Here is a 23,755-nt window from a genome sequence, read left to right on the forward strand (position 1 = left end):
TTTTAAATTTGAAACTTATAATTAATTGGTCCCATGTAAACCAAAAAAATTTGAATTAGCTTTTTGAAAATTTAAGTAAAAATTTGACTCACTAAGTAATCACTGCTGTGTACAACATCTTGCTTTCTTCTGTTTTTTATATATCAGATGATCTATAATTAGCATGAATACTCACAAATGTATGGTTAAACATTACTAAATAAAAATTCATATTCATAGTCTACTTGTTACTGTAAATGAAAAAAAGTAAGTGAAACTTTATTCTTTTGGTTTTTTGATAGGCCATTTTAATGGTGAGAGTTGACTTAAGACATTCTTATATTTCAGCAACTGGCCATGCCACAGCACATAAAGATTACAGTGACAAGAAAAACATTGTTTGAGGATTCCTTTCAGCAGGTACTGTTTTATTCACTCAGTGGTTTGCCTCTTGGCTTCTAACCCAAAACCTTTGGTGCTGGCAGTTTAATCTAAACACTTTGATGAAATCCTTGAATTTTTTAAGTCTCATTCATCATCAGATTCCTTAGTACTTAAAATTTAGGAAAATGCAGATAACTTTGTGTGTGTATGTTTTGTGTATGTGTATGTTCTGTGCTTTTGAAATGTCATAGTAATTTAATACTAGTTTCATGTTTCCATTTCTAAGCTCGGTATTTGATTTGAAATTGATATTTAAGTAAGAAAATAGGCTTTTGGTAGATAAACATCTACCAAAGTTCCATATGAACAAAGCTCATATGAACATTGTTGGCTCCAGATAGAGAAAGAGGGAGAATTTATACTTCTGAAAATACTTGCATTTTTACAATAAGCATGTTTATTCTTATAATTTTAAGAGTTTTTTTATGTAGTAAAAAGTGTAATTGGTCACTGATGACAGTATCTAAAAGTAATGTTCTTAGGAGTAGTCTCAAATGTTTTAGTTGTCTTTAGAACCTGAGTTAATTTACTACTTGGTTTATTTTACAACTTTGTTTTCCAACCAAATGCAGCTAAGTATTAAGTGATTGGGCTTCCCTGGTAGTTCAGCCAGTAAAGAATCCACCTGCAATACAGGAGTCTCAGGAGACGTGGGTTCGAATCCTGGGTTGGAAAGATCTCCTGGAAGAGGGCATGGCAACCCACTTGAGTATCCTTGCCTGGAGAATCCCATGGACAGAGCAGCCTGGCAGGCTACAGTCCATAGGGTTGCAAAGAGTTGGACATGACTGAAGCAACTGAATACACACACAAACATTAAGTGATTGTTGTATGAAAATAACCAGTGGGAAAAATATCTCAGTATGAAAACTTCCAGTTCATCCTTATTTTATGGACAGATGTGAATGTGATTCTTTATTATCAAACTTTTATGATAATTTGGTAGCTACAGCTTCACAAAGTGCCAAGCTGCATGCAAACAGAAAAAAGATTGAGATAGTTGACAGTGGCTGTCTGCTTACTTTCAGAAGCAGTTGCATTCTTTACTAATGGAACCTGTTATTAACATTGAAGGGAAATACCTGTTAAGTAGGAGCAGATAGTTTTTTAGGAACAGATCTTGACTAAGGCCACTTTAGGGAATTATGAGTCATTCTCTTAGTCTGATGTAAGGAAAGCTCCAAGGCCATTCTCTGTCCCATTGTTGCCTCTCTGTTCTTTTCATGTTTGTAACCAGTATGTAGTCACTGAGTGGTCAATCCCTGGTGAGCCAGTTTCTTGGAAAGTGACTTGATGATAGCAGTGCTGAAAAGATGCAAACATGAGTAAATGTCCCTTTAGCATTTGACACCTCGAGACTTTTGCAGAATGACAGATCAGGTGGTGCTAAAACAGTTTTTAAAAATTCTTACCCTAGACTGTACACCCATCCAATAAATGTGAAATAAAAACTTAAAAATGTGATTGCTTTGGGAGAGTGACATATAACAAAAATAGCATCAGATTTTCTTCATAATGTTTGGATAAAGTTGTTTAAGGTAGTGTGTTTTTTGACATAGCAAAACTGCGTATGGGGGAAATGGCAGGAGAAACATTTCTTTTTTTCCTTCATATTGTGTGCTGGGTGTGCTAAGTCGCTTCAGTCATGTTGACTCTTTGTGACCCTGCCAGGCTTCTCTGTCACTTGGGATTCTCCAGGCAAGAATACTAGTGTGGGTTTCCATGCCCTCCTGAAGGGGATATTCCCTACCCAGGGGTTGAACCCGTGTCTCTTACCTCTCCTGCATTGGCAGTTGGGTTCTTTACCACTAGCACCATCTGCAAAGCCCTCCTTCATATTAGACATTTGTTAAAGGGTATTATTTAAATATATTTTTTACAGGGGAACAGCAAAAGAGATCAGGGACTATGCTACAGTTTGGGGAGCAGCCACAGGGACAAAGAATAACCAGAAGGGCCAAGAAATGAACAAAAAAGATAATTTTAACTTATTTCCATTGGTATATTTGTAGCCTATAGTATTTGTAGAACATTTGTCATAAGCATCAAATTATTTGTTTCATGTGGGATATGAATTCATGAAAGTATAGGAACTGAGAGATCCCTAGAATAAGCAGGTCACTTCCTGGGCCTCTCTAGATATTTAAATTTGATTGTTCATTCTTGTCCCTTCATAAAATAGAATCATTGTATGGACTTTTACTCTCTGTGTCATTTTTTTTTTTTTCTAAGAGTAATGTTTGTAATCTCATGCCCAATTTTGGGCAAGTATTTAAATACTTTTAAAAAGGAAGAGCCTGACTGACCTCTCCACTGTCGCTCAGTAATGTCACTGTCCTAAAAATGTGAAGGTGATCATATTAACTACTGTAGTAGAATACAAACTTTGAGCAGTTTTTCCAGTTTTCCACTGAGAATGAGTTTCCAAGGTAAACTGTTCTCTCACAGCCGCTGTTTTTCATTTCCAAGTTAGCCAATTGGCTATTATGTGTACCTTTTGGGTATAAAACAAACTGAAACCTGCCCAAACCAAATAAGGACCTTACCTCTGATCATGGTCACAGTTACTCTGTTCTAAGCAAGTGAGAGAAGAAATTTTGTCAGTGGTAGGATCATTTAAAGAAAATTATATATAAAGTATATAGAAATATAGATATGTGTAATTTATAAAATATTATGAAACTTTAATGTATTTTCTGTATATGTGGAATTGACCAAACTACAAACACCATTCTATGTCCTGAGGAATTTAAGTTACTTATAATGAAGGAGATTTCTAACCCAGAAGTAAGTGATTAAGGTGTTTCTACTTTTACCAATTCTTTTATTTTTTTTTGGTAGATAATGAGCTTCAGTCCTCAAGATCTGCGAAGACGTTTGTGGGTGATTTTTCCAGGAGAAGAAGGTTTAGATTATGGAGGTGTAGCAAGGTAGTGATAATATGAATACTCAGAACTTAGTTCCTTTCCTCCAAAGGTATCATTACACTTTGCTTGCAAGTATTTTCTCAATTTTCTATTTCAGGAAAATGAAATGTAGCAAGTTTTTGTACCTTTATTAAATGTTGCAGTTATAAAACTTCAAAAACCATTAATTCAACACTTCTCTCTCTAAGGTACTGCTAGTTGATTTCACCCACATCACTCATTTATTCATCAGGATAATTCTATGAGAGAATTTTACAGGTAATAATGAGGTATAGAGACTCACCAGAGACACACAACTAAGTTGTAGAGCCTGGATGCAAGTTTCACATCATCGCACTAGAAGCCAGTGTTCGTTAGACTGCATCATATCTGTTCCGTAGAACATACAAGGCCCTGGTGTCAGGTCACTTCCCCACACAGACTGCTGATAGGGAGAGTAGTCCTTCAGTTCCCAGCTGAGGTTAATAAATACGTATCTGTTTTGAGAGTATAGCAGGCTATATAAAATAGGACTTAAAATTTTAAATTCTCCTTTCTTAATGTTGAAGCTTCCAATCAAAGTCTGGAAGACAGACTCAAGCAGCAAGTTGCTTTGCTTATTCTATAATGATATATCATACACGGTTAAAAATTTGCATATCAGTGGCCTTACAAAAAGCAAGGATTTCAAAGTCAAGATTGCATTTGAATCCTTTTTCTGTACTTATTAGTATGACTTGGGGCAACTACCTTCATCTGTATAATAAGAGTGATCATAACTGCTGCTCTGGGATTGCTGTAAAGTGTAGAGATATAGTTTATTAATATCCTGCTTCAGACCCTGAGTCTTTGTGGAGTCACTAACTGGTCACTGCATTTTAATGGTTTTTACTTAGGTTTTGTTTCAAACTTCATATTTCAAAATGTATGAAGTAATCACAGGTAAATAAAAATATGAGTAGAAACATTTAATTTTGTACAAAGTAAAGAGAATTCAGGAGGAGGATAATCATTCATTCCTAGCTAGAAAATTAATCAGTAGTATTAAGTATAAGCAGGATTACCACCAGAGGCCATAAATCAAAAGAAAAAGAAATCTCGGGCATGAATTGATAAACTGCCCCAGATTCACTCTGCCTACTGTTCTGCCAGATCCTCACCCCTGTTACATAGTTAGTAACTATAATCTTATATTAGTGTTGGTTGATACTTTCACAGCATTTGAATTAGAGCTTCTCAGTGTATTTTTCTAATGAATGAGTAGCTCAAATTAAGTGTTTTATTGCCTCCGTGAAATTGGAAGTTTTTTCATATTTAAGAGAGCAGTAGCACTTAGTGAGCATCACGAGGGGCTTGGACATGGATGGAATAATGTTAGACTTGTTTCAGCGAATCTAACCACATGGGTCAACAGTGAAGTTTAAACTTGCCTATGTTTAGTATTTCACTGATTCTAAGACTAAAATGTTCATATTTTAACATCTCTGAAACTGAGATGTGTATTACAGTTGGAAAATATTTTTAGTGGCTCATCAAATAATGTCTTTAAAGTCAATGATGTCTTAGATTCTTTGAAATAAGCAGTGTGTAAATATCTTTGTAAAATAGATGGCGGTTTGTACAGAAGCTGTAAAAATAAATGAGACTAGAGAAATATCACCACCTGAGGAATATAGATTCCTGAGAGTTTTATAGCACTACTCTTTGATTTATTGGTATGGTTACTTACAAGATTTTTCACCCTAAATTTTCTTTTGGTTTCAGAGAATGGTTCTTTCTTTTGTCACATGAGGTGTTGAACCCAATGTATTGCCTGTTTGAATATGCAGGGAAGGATAACTACTGCTTGCAGATAAACCCCGCTTCTTACATCAATCCAGATCACCTGAAATATTTTCGTTTTATTGGCAGGTTTATTGCTATGGTAAGTGCAAGTGGAGAGCTGTGTTTACTTTGCTAGTTGTTCAGCTATACTAAAGCATTGTGCCTTTAACTTTCTCGTTTGAAATTTTCTCATCACTAAGACATGTCTTAAGATTGGGTTGTTACATCTTCCCTTTTCCCAGAAATATTGTGTAATAGATTGTATGATGGGGAGTTGGTTTTATTTGTCTTTTAACTGAAGAACTCATCTTAACATTCTGAAAATACAGTGACTATTATAAAATTATGGATTGTTTTCTTCTTGCATAGGCTCTGTTCCATGGGAAATTCATAGACACAGGTTTTTCTTTGCCATTCTATAAGCGTATCTTGAATAAACCAGTTGGACTGAAGGATTTAGAATCGATTGATCCAGAATTTTACAATTCTCTCATCTGGGTTAAGTAAGTTTGTTTCCTTTTAATTATAAAAATATAATCTGTATGTTTTCTTTTAAAAAAAATATTTATTTCTTTGACTTTGCTGGGTCTCAGTTGTGGCACATGGGATCTTTGATCTCCTTTGGGGCATGCGGGATCTTTTAGTTGTAGCATGTGGGATCTAGTTCTCCGGACCAGGGATTGAACCTGAGCCCCCTGCATTGAAGTCTTAGCCACTGGACCACCAGGGAAGTCTCTAGTCTGTATGCTTTCATTATAGTGTTGGTAATGTATTCAGACTGTAAGCATTTAATTGGTTTACTGAATTTACATGATTTATGTTAAATCTGTCTCATTATTCAGTATAATTATTTTTATAGAAATATACCCAAAAATCTTAGGCAAAATATGACTATTAGAGCGTCATGTTCCAGCTTTGTTATTCTGATGTTACAGTTTAACAATAGTTATTGAAGAACATATTGCTTCCCAGGTGGCTCAGTGGTAAAGAATCCACCTGCCTCTGCAGAAAGACAAGGATTTGACCCCCAAATTGGGAACATCCCTTGGAGAATGAATTGGCACCCCACTCCAGTATTCTTGCCTGGAGAATCCCATGGATAGAGGAGACTGGCAGGCTGTAGTCCCATGATGTCACAAAAAAGTTGGACAAGCCTTAGTGACTAATACATTAATTACCGAAGAACACAGTCCTTTAGTTTTAAAAAGAACCTTAAATGATTGAATTAGTGTAACAGTGTTACTTTCATTTGGGCAGAGAAAACAATATTGAGGAGTGTGGTTTGGAAATGTATTTCTCCGTTGATAAAGAAATTTTAGGTGAAATCAAGAGTCATGATTTGAAACCCAATGGTGGCAATATTCTTGTAACAGAAGAAAATAAAGAGGAGTATATCAGGTAAGAGAGAATGCTCTTTTTGGCATAGTTTTTAACCTTTCTGTTGGACTATATATAGCACGTTGATAAATTGCTTAGTACTAGTATACAGTATTTCAAAAAGTATTATTTGCCTTTATACTAATTATTATGAGACCTGATTGTATGTTATTAAGGACACAATTCACCACTTCCTATCTTGTAAGTACATTGAGAGGAACAAATACTATAGGAGATATCACTTTATCTAATTATATTCATGGAACTGGAATCTGATGATATTTAATTTGAGACTTGATGTTTGGGAAGGATTCGGTTATGTAGAAATAGAGCAAAAGTTATTGGAAGCAGTACATAGGATGGAAAGCACAAGCCACAAATTGTGATGAGAGTTGCCATAGTGTGTGGTGCTGTCAGGAAGCTCAGGATTAATAGCCCCTTGGCCATGTCCTGTACTTCAGAAGCCAAGGAAAATGAATCTTTGGACAATGTGGTGGCTAGTAAGTTATGATAATCCTTATAACAGAACTACAGCCCAATGGTAGATACAGAGGCCAGGTGACAAGAAATTGGGACAAGGACTAAGTTCAGTAGACAGTATAAATTTCTTTGTAACAAGTCTGACAGCAAAGCACATGAAAGGTAGGATGGATTCTTGTGGAGGCAGCAGGGTAGAGGGACTCCCATGAAGTAAGCCTTACAAACTGTAAGCCTTACAAAGAATTAATCTAGTGAATGTTAATGAGTTTCATCTCCCCTTTCTGGTATATTTCAGTGTAACCAGAAATATGGAGATTTATAAAATAATAGAAAAGAATTTTGAATGGATTTATAAAGTAATAGAAAAGAATTTTGAACAGATAGGCCTTTCAGTTTTTCTCCAGAAGTAGAAGTTTGAAGGGTAGAAGCAGTGTTGGATCACCCTTTTAAATACCAATTCTGTACCTACTATGCCGTCTAACATCATGGCATTGAAAGCAATCTCAATTTTATATGCAGATGTTTTTGTGGGGAATATTGAAAGATCAGGTAAAGTTTTTAAGTAAAATGATTTTCTTAGTGTATTCTCTTATGCTGTGCTTTCATACTTTTAGTCTCGAGTTATTAGTTCACTCACATATTCTCAGCACCAGTTGATATGGGTGAGATTTCACATAACTGCTGCTGCTTGAATTCCAGCTTCTGGATCTCTTGCCTGTTTTTCCACTTTTCAAATACTAATATATCCTCTCCAGCTTTCTTGTGATTAATATTTGCATGGCATATCTTCCTCTATGCTTTATTTTCAATCCTTTGTCTTTCTGTTTAAAGTATGTTTCTTATAAGCAGAATATTCTTAGGTCTATTTTTATCCAGTCTGATAATCTTTATTTTTGATTGCATTTGGTACGTTTAAGTTGAACGTTGTTACTGACATGATTGGACTTAAGTCTGCCACCTTGCTATTTGTTTCTTCTTTTTCCCAGTTTCTTTTGTTCCTCCTTTCCTGCCCTCCTTTGTATTACTGATTTCTAGTTTTCCTTTTGTATATCTTTGGTGTTTTTCCTCGCTATACCTCTTTAATTTTTTAATGATTGCTCTAGTGAAAATATACATCCTTAACTTACCACTTTTAATTAATTTTATACTGATATATTCATATATGTAACATTGTAATTTATAACTAATATACTAATATAAGAGACTTATAATAGTATAATTTTATCTCACTTCAGCCATTTGAGCTATTTTTATCATTGTATTTCTGATGTTTATAACCCTGTAATACTATTTTCTTGCTTTAAGAAATCAATATGTTTTAAAAGAAATTACCACATTACCATTTCTAGTTTTCATTTCTTTACAGATACATTTTTTTCACCTGGGATCATTTCCCTTCAGCTTTAAAAACTTCCTTCACCATTTCTGTTAATGTGTTCTTGTTGGCAGTGAATTATCTCAGCTTTTATACAAAAATACATGTATGTCACCTTCAGTATTTGAAGGATATTTTCACTCGATATAGAATTCTAGGTTTATAGTTTTTTGGTGTTTTTTTTTTGTTTGTTTTTTAGCACTTTTTTCCAATGCTGTTATTCCATTATTGGCTTCTGTTTTTGATGATGTGAGCCATTGTTTTTGTTTTCTGGATGAAGTGTATGCTTTCTTCTCTGGTTTTTAAAAGATTTTGTTTTCTAAGCATTTTTACTCTGATATATCTAATTGTAATTGCTTTTATATTTATCCTTTCTGGCATTTTGTAAGCTTCTTGTGATTGATGCCATTTTAGCAGTTACGGAAAATTTTTGTGCTTTCTCTCTATAGATGTTCCTTTTGCTTTGGTTCCTTCTTTCATACTTCAGAGACTTTAGTTACATGTATATTTAACCTTTGATATTATCCCAGATGGTGTTTGTATTTTTTTCATTTTCTCTGTGATTCAGTTTAGGCCATTTTGATTGATCTGTCTTTGAATACGGTGCTGTTAAACTCATCCAATTAAATTTTCATTTCAGATATTCTTAAATTTCCTTTTGGTTCTTCAAGAGTTTCTGTGTTGAGACTCTTCATCTGTTCGTACAGTTTATCCATCTTGTCCTCTAAATTGTTTAATACATTTTAATAGTTTTTTTAAAGTATTTACTAACTTCAACATTGGGCTATCAGTTTTCCCAGTATTGTTTATGGACTTTTTTCTCTTATGAGTCACATTTTTCAGCGTCTTTGCACATGTATTCATTTTTTCATTGTGGCTAATACATGGCAGAGACTCTGAATTCTTTTTTTTTTTTTCTTTGAAGTATATTTGTCAAAACTTTGTTTTTACAAAAAGTTAAGGACAGATCACATTTATTTTTGTGGATGCTTGCTAGAGCTACTCTATTTCCATTTTGCTTTTAATCCTAAAACATATTCTTTATTCCTTAGAACATGGTTCCATAGTCCTTACAGTGAAAAGCCCAGGTATTTTCCATGTAACTTGTGAGAATTAAACTTAAATTCTCTCTCCACTGCACTAGGTGACTGCCAGAATTTCTGCTTGGGTCTTTGACTCTCCAGTTGTTCACTGGACAGGGTTCCCTGGCATCTCATCATTTTGCACATGTGTATTTAGGAGTCAGTTAAGGATTTGAAGTGCAGATTTCAGAATTCCCTCTGTCTTTTTTCTTTCAGGGATTTTTCTGTAGCTGCTTCGGCAGCTTTAAGCTGTCAACCTTATGTCTCCTCAGCCCACTGATACTGTTGCTTTTAATTTGAGTTTCATTTCCCTGTGCTCTTTGTAAACTGGTCAGTGCCCACAGAGGAAAAGTGTAGTAAACATGGCTCTGTTCCAGTGTGCGAGCCTCCTTCAAGAATCTTGTCCCCACCAGTTTCTGCCTGCCTTTGGTTTCTCTCTGATGCCTTCAGACATGTGATGTCTGTAACTTGCTCAGTGTTTGTAATTATAATCACCAGAGAGATTAGTCCAATACAACCAACACTGCTATTTTCCAAAATTTCAGTTTAATAAACTTTAGAACTTCTGTTGTCTGAAATTGTCATCAAGTAATCAAATGCCTAAAATATGTGTTTGTTTGCTTATTAAAATCATTGTGTAACAAAGCAGAAAGTTTTTTATTTGATGTGATTTTGACTGTTCACATTGATATGTATCTTCGTAGATGAAAATTAGAAGAAAATTGAATCAGATACAGTCAGTATGTCCAAAAATTTGAGTCAGTCAGTAGAAGTTGAGCATTGAATATTTGATGTAAAGGAATTATTGTTACCTTTTTTGTGTGATGATAGAAATATAGTTATGTTTTTAAAAAAGAGACCTAATAGAAATATATACTGAAATACTTGTTTAAGATGAAATTACTCACTGTCTAGGGTATGGATAGAGACATAATGAAATAAGATTGGTGTTGTCTTGAAGCTGAGATATCTGTACATAGGGTTCATTTATTTTACTTATGTGTATTTGACACTTTTCATAATAAAGTTTGTAAAAATTATTTTTGTACTCAGAATTTAAGGTAAAATCTAAACTTTCTCATAGTCTTTTTTTATAATTATTTACCAGAATGGTAGCTGAATGGAGATTGTCTCGTGGTGTTGAAGAACAGACGCAAGCTTTCTTTGAGGGCTTTAATGAAATTCTTCCCCAGCAGTATTTACAGTACTTTGATGCAAAGGAATTAGAGGTAATGAGTTCTCCTTTCCTCTGAAGCATGCTGGTAAATAATGCTTTCAGGTGTCTGTTTTCAGCTCACTTCACTATTTTTCCAATGGCAGTAATATTTTTTTTTTTTCTGGCAGTATGTTTCTGAAGAATCCCCAGTGGTTAAAAGTCTATAATTTATCCAAAAATATAAAATTTTGCCAAAGGTATTAGAACCTCTGCCCAATGAGTAACTGTTCACCTGAATATGTGTATATATGATACCAAACATGGAAACTCAACTTTTATAAGTAATATAGCTAAAATTTTGATGAAATTCTTGACACACATTTTTAGCTAAAGCCTCCTGATTAATTTTTGAAAATCGTCTAATGTTAGTCTTATCTATGTCTAGCATTTTTTATATAGGTTGTACATTTACCTAAAGAAACTATTTGTCTTTTTTATCCCTAAAGGTTCTTTTATGTGGGATGCAAGAGATTGATTTGAATGACTGGCAAAGACATGCCATCTACCGTCATTATACTAGGACAAGTAAACAAATCATGTGGTTTTGGCAGGTTTGTCTCAGTTTCTTTCTTTTGGAAGATAAACCATAACTTTGTAGAAAATGCTTACCACATATGGAAATGAATCATAGAACAAAATGTACCAGTATGTTCAGGGTCCTCATTCCATTCTATGCATTGTAATAAGTGAATACAGAATACAGCATTCTTTGACTAGTGCCAAGTAAGCAACATACACCTTGCACCTTTGCCCAGAGAATAAGATAATGCCAGGTAATAATATTCCCCTGCATTTGATCTAAATGCTTTTGAGGATTGTGTATAGAATTGTCTGAACTATGATTTTCATTATTCATATCTCATTAAGAATTATTTAATGTTTAGAACTTAGAGGCCCTTGGTTTGGAATCATAATGGTGCCTCCTCAAAAATTTCTGCTACAAGCACCTGAAAAATTGCTCACTAATCATTAGAAAAGTACAAATCAAAACTAAAGTGAGATGTACACCCATTAAGGTGTTATTTTAAAAAAATGAAAAATATTCATCCTTGGTAAGGGTGTGGAGAAATTGGAATTCCTCCTACATTGCTGGTGACAATATAAAATTGTATACCACTGTGGAAAACAGTTTGGTGGGTGCTTAAAATGTTAAATATAGGATTATCTTATGGTTCAGCAATACATTCTTTTGGTCATACCCAAAAGAATTTAAGGCAGGAACTCAGATACTTATCATATAACTATGTTCATAATCAGCATTATCTATATTAGCCAAAAGGTGGAAGCAACTTAAAATGTCCATCAACAAATGATTGGATAAACAAAATGTGGTATGTATATACGATGCAATATTGTCCAACCTTAAAAAGAAAGGAAATTCTAACACAGGCTATAGCATGGATGAACCTTAAGGATATTATGCCAAGTGAAATAAGCCAGCCACAAAAGGACAAATATTGTATGATTCCACTTATATGAAGTATCTAGAATAAAAAAATTTATAGAGACAGAAAGTAGAATAGAGTTTACCAAGTACAGGGGAGAAGGAAGGCAGAAGCAAGGAGGTAAGTTTAAAGAAATGAGTTTTTGTTTGGTAAACTAAAATTCTGGAAATGGTGGTGATGGTTACACAACAGTGTGAATCTGTTTAATGTCATTGAATTATATACTTAAAATGGTAAATTTTTATTTTACATATATTTAACCACAGTAGAAAAATTTTTTTCTTAATGCCTGCTTTTTATGTAAAGAAACTCGTAAGAAGGGAAGGGACATTTGTATACTTTTGGATGATCCATGTTGATGTATGGCAGAAACCAACACAATATTGTAATTACCCTTCAATTAAAAATAAATTTTAAAAAAATCATAAAATCATAAGCTGAAATGACCAAGCTTCTATAAGTTAGTACAGTAAGATAAAAATTCTTTCCAAAAATTTGGCTGAGCCAGAATTCTTGTGCTACAGGCTAGAAAGCATTCTATAGAAACTTAATGTTTTGAGTCAGGGTTGTAGGAGTTAAAAGCCACATAATTCTGGCAACACATAGCTACACCAAAACATAAAGAACATTGAGAGAACATTCCTGGGATATATTCAGGTCAGAATTTGTGAGCTTAATTTCATTTGTTCACAAAACCAAAAAGTCTGTTCTAACTCAAACTCTGCGTCCTTTGTAACCACATGTATGTCTGTTGGACAGGCAGATCTGGGGTAAAAGGAGGGGTGCCCTAGAAGAGCTGATCTTGAGGCTGCACGAGTAGGGCACTCGCGAGCCCAGGGCACTCTTCTTTTTCTATTTACCTATCAGGTTGTGGTCCTCGGGTTGGTGTTGGTGGAGGGGGCTGATTAGTGGGCTTTTGACAAGCATGGAGAAGCTCTACCATCCATGGTAATGGGTGCATTTTCTGGTGCATATCAGCCTGTGAGTTCAACTAAGATATGAAATGATCTTTTTTTCCTTTCTTGTTTAGTATTCTAAATGTCACATATGACCTATATATCTCTTTAAATGTGCTTTTAACAGTTTGTTAAAGAAATCGATAATGAGAAGAGAATGCGACTTTTGCAGTTTGTTACTGGTACCTGCCGACTGCCAGTTGGAGGATTTGCTGACCTAATGGGTATGTGTACAGGATCACACTGCTGTTACCTTAATGTGTATACAGTATATCAGAAATAACAAAGTATGTCTGTTTTCTTAATTAGATATAGTTAACCTGGATTTGTGTCAACTTTTAAATCACTTTGTAATCCTTATCTCAAAAATGTTTAAATCTTAGGCTAGACTCCACATATTTCAGTCGTTTGGCAAACATTTCAGTGTCTTCTGTGAGCCAGGCACTATTGTTTGTATTATATTTTAATGACTTGTTTACCACTCTTCCCTGTTATACCTGGAGCTGCTTGAGATATAGATCCATATCTTCCATCTTTTTATTTCTAGTGCCTGTCACATAATAGTCACTGATTAAATTGCATGTTGTTTAGACGCGAATGACTATAAGAATATTTTGTGATTAAATAGTAAGTAAATTCAGGTCTTTATTTAACACTAACAATATGCAAGTAGCATGGGAGGATAGAAGTTGGAATCCTTAAGTCTTCTGGAAAAAGAGAGTCAAAATTAAAGAATCAAGTAGGTGACTTCCCTGGTAGTCCAGTGGTAAAGACTCAGTGCTTCTGACACAAGGGACGCAGGTGTGATCCCTGTTCAGGGGACTAGGATCCCACATGCCCTGTGGTACAGCCAAAAGGTAAAAAAGTAAGTAGATCAAGTAGACGATTTTGGATAGCGTGTTGAACCAGTTCAAGATTTTAAAAACCAGATTGAAAGAATTTGGACATTACTTAGGGTTTTGGAAGCTCTGGGAGCTTTTTGAAGACAGTAGAACTTGCTGAAGCTGCATTTGAGGAAGACTTGATAGTATAGCATGCAAATAGAAAAGCGTGGAAATAGGAAGAAACCATTAGAGCTATGATGAGAAACTGATCTTAAGAGAGAAAATAGGGATGGAAAAGGTAGAAATAAGAGGAGTTCCAAAGGTAGAAATAAGGCTTGATTAGAAGATTAAATGTAAAGGAAGAATGCTTACATTTTATGCAACATGGAGAAGTTGTGAAGTGTAAGGAATCTGCTAAGTGTAAGGTGACTATCAGAAAACCAAGTAGAAAATTTCAATGAGAGGACAGTCTTACAGATGTTGAGTTTAGAGGTAAGAGTTAGAGAAAGTAGACTCATAAGAGCAGTGAAGCAGTGACATTTGAAGCTGTGAGAATGGATGGGCTTGTGCAGAAATAGAATACAAAGAATAGAGACCTGATGCTTAAAAACATCTGTATTTAGGGTTGAGATAGGACTATCCTAGAGGCAGAGGAGAGGCCAGGGAGTAAAAAAGAAAAATATTTTAGTCTCTCTGAAGCAATATAGAAGGGAAGTTTTTATCTAGTGCTTCAGAGAAAGAAGTCTCAAAAAGGATAATTTCTTTTTTTGTTTTTCAAAAAGGATAATTTCTAAGTACATTTTTGGAGAGGGGCACCTTTGAGAATGCTCTCTAGTTTGAAAAAGAGAGACCATGTTGGGGTTTGGAGAGGTTAAGGAATAGCGACTAAAATGAAGAAAAAATTGCTACAAGTTTCTCAGTAAAAACTGGGAATTTGATTATTAAAATAATAAGAACTAGGTCTGCTCTTAGAAATAATATTAGGATTGGGTGGAGTAATCTGAAGCAATACAGAAGGATACTTTTGGAAGACAGTAAAATTGTGATTCATCAAATTTTAGAGGACAATTAGTTTAACCTTCTTTCCACCCAGTATAGGAAAAGAAAGTTGTAAGAGTAATGTATATAATAATTAAAGCTGGTGGATCTTGACCTTATCAGGTCTAATATCCCATTTTTGTAGCATATTTATGTCTTTAGTATTATATAATGAAGTTGGTAGATATGAAATGTATCTATAACCTCCAGAAAATACATAAACATAACATTAACTGTAATATCAAGAAGTTTTTAAGTGATTTATGAAGAAATTATATTTCATACATGTATATCTGGGAGAAACTATTAGAAGACACAAAAAGTTGTTCCTGTTTAAATGAGCTGATCTAAGAGAAGATCAGAAGCTCTTTCTATATAAGAATTACTGAAACATGAAAGAACAGATAGAAAAGGTAAAAAAATAATAGACTTAAATAAGTGTAAGAGAAAGAGGGAAATAGCCTAAATGAATTAAGGATAATATATACCTGCCAAATATACCTGCCAAAATATAGCTGATTAAAGTAGAGGAAAAATGAGGTAGAACTTAAAGTATAATGTCTAATCTTGGAATTCCAGTATAAGCCAAGGCTCTGATATTTAAAAGGCCTCAGACCTTTTTAAAGTTGAAGTAGCTTTAAAAATAGGAATAAACGTGCAGGAGTCTATATGAAGGTTGTTTGGTTTAGGGGCAGTGTCAGTAAGATTGAAAACAACAGACAGCCTAAAATTATAGCTTATGTTTACAACATGATGTCTTACAAGTCCATAAGCATCCAGGGTAACTGGTATTATTCATCAAATAGCCTTTATCAATGAAATTCACTGAAAATCCTTCATTTCATATTTCTCTATTTTGATATTTGGTTCAGTCTATTAAAAGTAATCCAGACTCTACTGTTATATACTAATTAGCACTATTAAACTTGTCATCTGTGTGGCTAGAAATGCTATAATATATTGAGAGAATGTGCAGTACATAAACTAATAATTTTAAACTTAATTATTATTTTAGCTATCCTGTTTCATAATGACCATATCTTATGTTACTGGGCTTTTCACATAACTACTTAAGAAAACACTTCAGTATTAGTAGATGCAAAAGTATTACCAATTTATATTTGTATTGTGTTTCGTCAGGTGGAACATGAGAAAATTCTTTGGCTTGACTTATTTTACACATGGCAGAACGTTAAGTGTGCCTGGCACTGTCTTATTCAAAAGTCCAGTAGTACTTCCAATCCTTGTGACCACCAAAAAATGCTGCTTAGGGGGCAGTAGTGATGTTTTTAGAAAACCAGTACTAAAAGATAACCTTAACAGCTGACTGAAGATAAATGAGAGACAAGAATTGGGTAAAAAGTGTGTAAGGGTACACCCTACAGGACCTATTGAATTCACTAGGTAGTTTACATTTTCTAAAATTTTCACAGTTTTCTATTTAAATCAAGTTTTATAAGACAGTGAGTTTTAGTTTCCCTGTTTAAAATTGAAATTAAATTTTTTATGCATTCTATTCTTATGTGAGATATAATTAATTACAGCATTCTGTTGTTCTAGCTAAGGGATGTAGATGAAACTGCGTTTTCTCCTCCTTAGCATGCATTAACAATATGGTTCTCAAACTTGAGCACTCATCAGAATCATCTGGAAGCTTGTTAAAATATTGTTGCTGAGCCTCACCCCTAGAGTTTTTAATTCAGTTCAGTTGGGGCCTGTGTATTTGTGATTCGTAAGTTCCCTGACGATGCTGATACAGCTGAATTGGGGATAGCAATTTGAGAACCATTACATTATCAAACTGTTGATGATTTCACTATATTTTAGGGAGCAATGGGCCACAGAAGTTCTGCATTGAAAAAGTTGGGAAAGAAAATTGGTTGCCTAGAAGTCATACCTGGTAAGTAAAATCAGAGAGTGTTTATGTATAAATGAAACTCTTTATTATTCACCTGAAACTAACAACAATGTTAATCAACTATACTCCAAAATAAAAATTTTTTAAAGTGTAGAAAATAGCCTTTTCTCATTTATCTTGTATATACTATAGCATATTACAAATTAGAAATGAAATATTTTCCCCATGGTATTGAATTATTTTTAACAGCTTTAGTGACATATAATTTATGTAACAAAAAACTTAGCCATATCTAGTAATATTTAGTCAATTTTCAAAGAAGTAACCATCACTACAATCCAGTTTTAGGTTTCTGTCACCCCAAAACAATCCCTGTTACCAATTTACAGTTAATCCCTTTTCTCACCACTGCATTTTTTTTTTTTGAAATGTGATATTTAGAAAACACTTTAACATTTCTCTGTAGGTAGAGGAAGGAATCAAATCTAGGTAGCTATAGAGAGAGAGATACTCTTAGCATAGTGACAGAAATAATGTTTTCTTATTATAAATGTAGTTTAACCACATTTCCAAAAATGTACAAAACTAAAAACCCATATCTTAACCCAAATACAAAATGTTGGAATTCAGTATAATGCCAACAATATTTGCACTTTATTTTGTGAGACATTTCAGTGGTCATATATAGACCTTGCCAGACATTTGTGTGTTTTTTCCTATCTGCCCTTTTTATGATCTTGTGTACTCTTTTGTATTTTCATTAATACGACTTTTTAAAACAGCTTGTCATGTTTGTTGAAGAATCAGTTGACCATAAATACATAGGTTTATTTCTGAATTCTCAGTTCTTTTCCATTGATCTGTAATATTTGTCCACAATGACAGTAACATTGTCTTGATTACTATATCTTTTCAGTAAGTTTTTATATTAGATATGCCTTCTCCAACTTTTTCAAGATTGTTTCTGCTCTTCTGGGTCCTTTGGATTTCCATATGAATTGTAGGATCAGCTTGTCCAATTCTGCAAAGAGATCAGCTGGGATTTTGATACAAATTGATGGATTAGTTTGGGGGAGTATTGCCATACTAACAGTATTGTCTTCTGATTCATGAATATCAGGTGTCTTTCCCTTTATTTAGTTTTCTGATGTATTTCAACAGTGTTTTGTAGTTTTCATTACATAAGTCCTGCTTTTCTTCTGAAAAATTTATTCCTAAGTATTTTATTCTTTTAGAAATTATTATAAATGGAATTGTTCTAATTTCACTTAAGATTATTCATTGCTAGTATATCGAGATACAGTTGATTTTCTTATACTCACCTTGTACACATATATTTTGATTTGGCCTTTTGTCCCTTTTTTTAAACTTGGAACACACTGTGCCATTACATTATTGTGAACAGCTTATCTCAGTCATGCATGAAAACCAGTTTCATTACTTTTTCAAGTTCCATGTTTTTATTCATTTTTATAACTGTAAATTTATTTTCCCTTTGTGGATACATGATTTCTTCTGTTACCAAATATCTGTTGAGTGAGTGCTCAATCACGCCTGACACTTTGTGATCCCATGGACTGACTGTAGCCTTCCAGCCTCTTTTGTCCATGAAATTTTCCCAGCAAGAATACTAGAGTGGGTTGCCTCCAGGGTATCTTCCCAATCCACCCAGGGATCGAACCTATGTCTCTTGTGTCTCCTGCATTGGCAGGCAGCTTCTTTGCGACTGAGTCACCTGGGAAGCCCTCCAAGTATCTACCTGCACCTTATCCTAAAACTGTAGTAGAAGGCCAAGGCTTCAGGGCAGATTCACTACCTGTTACCTTGTGAAAGTGTCCTTAATATGCCCCCAAATTAGAAGGTATCTTTTTTTTTTTCTTTTTTTTAGAAGGTATCTTTAAAAACTCACAGTTGAGAATAAGAGAAAGGCAGTAGGACCAGCATATTAGATAGCAGAAAATATTTTTATTGTTAATGGGGTATATTTAAAACCTTTTGATAAGAGACCTATGACCCACAAAGCCTAAAGTATTAATATTTACCATCTAGCCCAAACAGCAAACGTTTGCTGGCCACATTTGATAATAGAGTAAATGGGAAAGTTTAAGAGGACTAGCATTTTACTGAGTACCTATTGAGAATCTGGTACTATGCTATATATGCTTACTTCTTCTTCATTGTATCCTGAGAGGTAAATACTATTAACTCTCATTTTACCAAAGAAAAAAGAAAAGTTAAAAAAAAAAAACAGGTGCCCAAGGGCCCAGTGACAGAACTGAAATTTCAACCTAATTTTGCCTGGCTTTGAAACCATTGTTAGTATATATCCTTTTCTCAAGGTGACAATTCTTACTTTTAGTTTTAACCGCCTGGACCTGCCGCCCTACAAGAGCTATGAGCAACTGAAGGAAAAGCTGTTATTTGCTATTGAAGAAACAGAAGGCTTTGGACAAGAGTGAATTCTGAGAGCCTGCACCACCAAAGGACAAGAACTTATTTGCAGCGTTTTCCTTCTTTGCCTATTGCACACTTGTAAAATTGGACTATGACTGTTTAGAGAGTTACCTTGAGTGTAAGTAAATTAATGTTATCATTGAGATTTATGTCCCAGTGATTCTGGGTTTCTTCTCAGTGTTTTCAGAAATCAGATCTGCAAATGACTTAGTCATAAACCTTACTTACCATGAGATTAACACAGCAATGAAATCTGCCTTGTCTTACTCCACTAGATTGTTTCCTTAAAAAATATGTGTATGTGTCTCAGAAGTCTCACTTAGATTTTTTTTCTTTTAGAGATTCTGAAAATATGCAGGGAGGTCACTTGGTAACTAAAATATGTAAAATCTACCTATTAAGCCTCATGGATAGAGGTATTTGTTTGAAACAGCCCAGCTTCTGGGGTTATGAGCAGATTTCCGGCTTGTGCTCTCCCTCTTCTTTCAGCCTGGCCTGACTGTTGTTTTTCCTTTCCGGAGCATGAAATCCATGCATCATTTGATGTTATCCCTAGAAAAGAGATGCTAGACTCTTGTATCTCTCCACAAAGTAGTTTTGTTAATTTGAATTCAGAGAGAAGTTGGTCCTGGTCTGCAAATGACTTAACACTCTTCATTTGGAGGTTTGATTGTTTTAATTGCCTCGCAGATACTAAACTTCACAAACAATATTGACACTATGATGCCTTCACTGTAGAGAGAAAAAAAAAGTTAGCCAATTTTTGGAATTAATTTGGGTGAATTTATCGAAGGCCATCAACAGTTTTCGTATGTTCCTGTATATCAATTCCATCTTTAAATTTTATCATAATCCAACAACTCCAGTTACATTTAACTACTGCTAAGGAGTTCAAATTAGAGTGCTTTCTAATCGGAGTAGAGGTCAATGAACTACCTATAAAGCACAGTTTCGTTCGGGAGGAGGAGCCGTGGCACCGGCTGAAAAAGCAAGTGGTGCGTGTACAGCGGCGCGTGGCTAGTAACCACAGAATGGATTGTCTGTGTGAAATAACACTTAACAAATCGACAGTTTCTCTGACAGACGTTACAGTAGTTACTTCCATTCTCTCTTGTCCTGATTTGGATTTTCTGTTCAACTCTAACAATTTTAACAGGTTTTTCCCATGACTATTTAATATTAGATTGCCCTGTTAGTAACTGATTAACGCACTTTGACCTTCTCTGTGTTTAAATTTTTTTTAACTTAGCCTGCTTAGACTTAGCAAGATGACTGCTGTCAGAGGACAGTGTGAGGAAGCCTAAGCCAGCTGAGTGCCTATCATAACTGAACTCATAACCTAATATCTCATGAAATAGGGACTTCGGCAGGTTTCAGTAGCATAGCATGAAAAAGGGGCATTGAGCCAAAAATAAGCAAATAGCAAACCCCTGTTCTATTTGGAAAGGAAATGGGTTTTTTTTCCCCTAACTACTCTTCCTTTTACATCTTGAAACAATGACAAAAACACTTTTAAACTTGTGCATCTGTTTTCTCAAACACTGCCATCATAAAGCAGACATGTCAGTGAAAGGGTTGCCTCATCCAGAAGTCGTTAGTGTAAAGGAAGAGATTGGGCTCCCCTCAGTCCTATCTTTATTTTGATTTTATTCCTCATACTCTAGGAAATGTACTATGGTCTCTAAAAGCCCTAGTTTTCAAAGTGACTCTGCCTTTTTGTTGGTAGGGGGCAAAAAACTATTGCTTTGTCTTACAGAGCGAATGTCTGCCAACTACCCATTCATTATATGTCTGAACTTTGGTAATATGTGGCTATGGAGATTAAACCTTCTATAAAGACTTCCTATTGAGGTGAATGCTCATATTGAAATGTAGTTACCTACAATATTTACTAGAGATTTATGAGATTAAATTAAGAGATAATGTAAGAAAGTAGACTTTTTTGTTCTACATAATGCTTGATGATTCATTTAGGGACCTAGAAATATTGTGCGAAAATGTATAAATATCATCCAAAAGGCTTTCTGCCCTATATTTTTAAAATACAGAATAGCTATATATGAAGTAGTCCCGGCCCTAGTTCTATAGGGCTTGGCTATTTAATATTTTTATGGAAGAAATGTTTAGTTCTGGAAAAGGTAAATGCTTGTATATATTTTTGCAGCCTTGGGTCTCCCTTGCTCTATTTCTCCCTTTAATTTAAATGGCCATGTGTATGTCTTTCCTGCTGTGTTAGGAAGATGGGGGCTGGATATCCCAAGAATCAGAGGTTAATTACAAATATTGCAGATAGACAGCAGACATAAATATCTACCAAATACTAGCTTAAATTTTGGTCCAAACTGATCATTTGGAAATAGATTTATTGTAAGTGTTTAATTAGAGCGATTTCTTAAATCTGAACTAAATTGCTTTTAGAGTCCTTTTTCTTTGTAAGCATTGTAAATGCTAATAAATCCTGTTAATTTTTTTACTGCATGTTATGTTGAAATAAAAACAAAGTAAAATGAGCAATTGCCTTATTCTTCTGCTCTTTTGGGAGGTTGGGGAAGGCAGTGTTTCACATAGCCTGGGTGAGGAGGGAAGGACCTTACTTGTTTTATCAAATAGATTGATTTAAAACTGGTCCAGCAGCTCATAATAATGAATTCCTGCTCTGGCTTTTATTATCTTAAATCAGAGTGCAGGAGAATTTTAATTTCATAAGACTTACAATAACTCTATTTAAAAGTTCGGGTACTAATTTTTCATCAAGAGATTGACATACCAATGTCATTTCATCAGATATTTTAGTGAAACATGACTCACCAGCCCATAGAGGTTCATCCTAAATCAACTATGTCAATCAGGCCCACTCTGCCAATTTTTTATTTATCTGGTTAATAACTTGAAATGTTACTAGGGATGACTTGTGGAATTAAGACTTCTGTTTTTATATCCCTCCTTGTTTTGGATGTAACTCCATCCTTTTAAATTCCTTTAGGTTAACTACTTCTATTTAATACTGTTGGCATCTCCAGCCCCCTTCATTTTTTTTTTTTTAAGTTGCTTTCAGAATTATTTGTATTTATGTTATGCTTTTGTTAACCAAAAATGGAATAGCAGCACTGGATTGTATATTATTGTATTGGAGTTCCTTTGTTTTCTTAAATTGTAATTTCAAATACTCAGGTAACTCTACAGATACCATAGGGAGTCAAGTGCTGTTATAAAGGTCCTGCAGGGGGCTCCTTCCCTTGCATTTCCTTAAAAGATGTAAGACTGTTTACAATTAAACTTTTTGGTCCTTAATTTGCACACTTTGCTATTAGTCTTGAATAGGGTTTTCCCCACCTGCAGGGAAGCCTTTTATGTGACCAGGATGTATAGATTTCTCCCCCTCTGCTTTTGTAAGTGGGCAAGTTACTGCCTGTCTGTGCTTGGAGTAGATGGGAGAAAAACTAGAAAGACTCCGGTGAGACTGGATTTGGTGCCTGTGTTGAAGAGAACCAAGATGAAGATGTCTCCTTTTCTGGCACAACTAAGGGTGCCCTAAGACAGGATTTCAGCCATAGAGAATAGCAATAGAGAATCACCAGCTAGTTAACAAGAATTTTTCTTATTAGGAAAACCAACTGATCATGCTGTTATTTAAAATTGACCCAGTGGAAAGACGCTAAGGGAAGTGGGTTTTGTTTTTTTTTTAATCTATTTTAATATGGTGATCTAGCAGTGACTGGGAGATAGGTTTCTTGGAGATCCTTCAAAGTAGATCTTATCGTTTTTAATCTGTCCTATATAAGCAGCTAGGAAGCTCTAGTTGCACCGTTGCTAAGGAAAAGAGGGAAGACGTGTTTCCCCCAGCATGAGGAAATCCTCCCTGGGAAAATAAGTAGTTATTTTTATTGAACAGTTGGCTTTCCAGCCCCAAACTCTTCAGAGCATCACACTGGGACTCAGCTGTGGCTGACTGGCTGCTAGTCTCTGGACTTAAAGAAAGAGGATCTCATGTTGTAGAACTCTAAAACAAACTGCTGTCACTCCCAGCTCATTTCATTGGTCAGTTTCCATGTGTCTGTAAAGCTGCTTTGTGGTCAGGACATTTAGGGGGAGGATCCATGGGAATCTTTCAGGTCTTAAGTGGAGACCTAGGAAGGACAGTATTGGTCCCCCATGAACAAGTTCCCATTGCGCAAAGATGCTGTGAGCATCAGGGTTTCCTCAAAGCAACTCACAAGGAAGGACCTTGAAACTTTTTAGTCACTCCTGCAGATAAGTGAAAACAGCCACGCTGTTACTTTCCTCATTTCTAATTCAGACCTCTTCTGTTTGTCTTCTCTATCCTAGCAACCAATATCACACCTCTATTCACTTACTCTGGGACAACTCTCAGCATTTATTACTATATCCCAAACACTCAGATATGTGACATGCACTGTCATTTAGTGTTCCTGGTCACTTTCACAGATGAATGATCATCTCTGTTTTACAGAAAATAGGTTCAACATGATTGAGAAA

At 34.8% G+C, this 23,755-nt stretch overlaps 1 protein-coding gene across 7 annotated transcripts in view; it reads left to right on the forward strand.

The window, feature by feature from the left end:
- The window catches only part of ITCH (itchy E3 ubiquitin protein ligase), a 97,169-nt gene extending 74,620 nt beyond the window's left edge, over positions 1-22,549 (forward strand). For all 7 annotated transcript variants that reach the window (XM_070472552.1, XM_020889143.2, XM_020889141.2 and 4 more), the window contains 10 exons: positions 328-399; positions 3,265-3,353; positions 5,094-5,253; positions 5,523-5,656; positions 6,411-6,551; positions 10,576-10,696; positions 11,130-11,234; positions 13,212-13,308; positions 16,774-16,846; positions 19,164-22,549. In XM_070472552.1, coding sequence (XP_070328653.1) covers positions 328-399; positions 3,265-3,353; positions 5,094-5,253; positions 5,523-5,656; positions 6,411-6,551; positions 10,576-10,696; positions 11,130-11,234; positions 13,212-13,308; positions 16,774-16,846; positions 19,164-19,263 — 1,092 coding nt within the window. In that variant the 3' untranslated portion in view covers positions 19,264-22,549. The remainder of the gene's footprint in view (positions 1-327; positions 400-3,264; positions 3,354-5,093; positions 5,254-5,522; positions 5,657-6,410; positions 6,552-10,575; positions 10,697-11,129; positions 11,235-13,211; positions 13,309-16,773; positions 16,847-19,163) is intronic.
- The last annotated feature ends 1,206 nt before the right edge of the window (positions 22,550-23,755 follow it).

The sequence above is a fragment of the Odocoileus virginianus genome, chromosome 9 (assembly GCF_023699985.2).
Source record: "Odocoileus virginianus isolate 20LAN1187 ecotype Illinois chromosome 9, Ovbor_1.2, whole genome shotgun sequence".
Taxonomy (NCBI): Eukaryota; Metazoa; Chordata; class Mammalia; order Artiodactyla; family Cervidae; genus Odocoileus; species Odocoileus virginianus.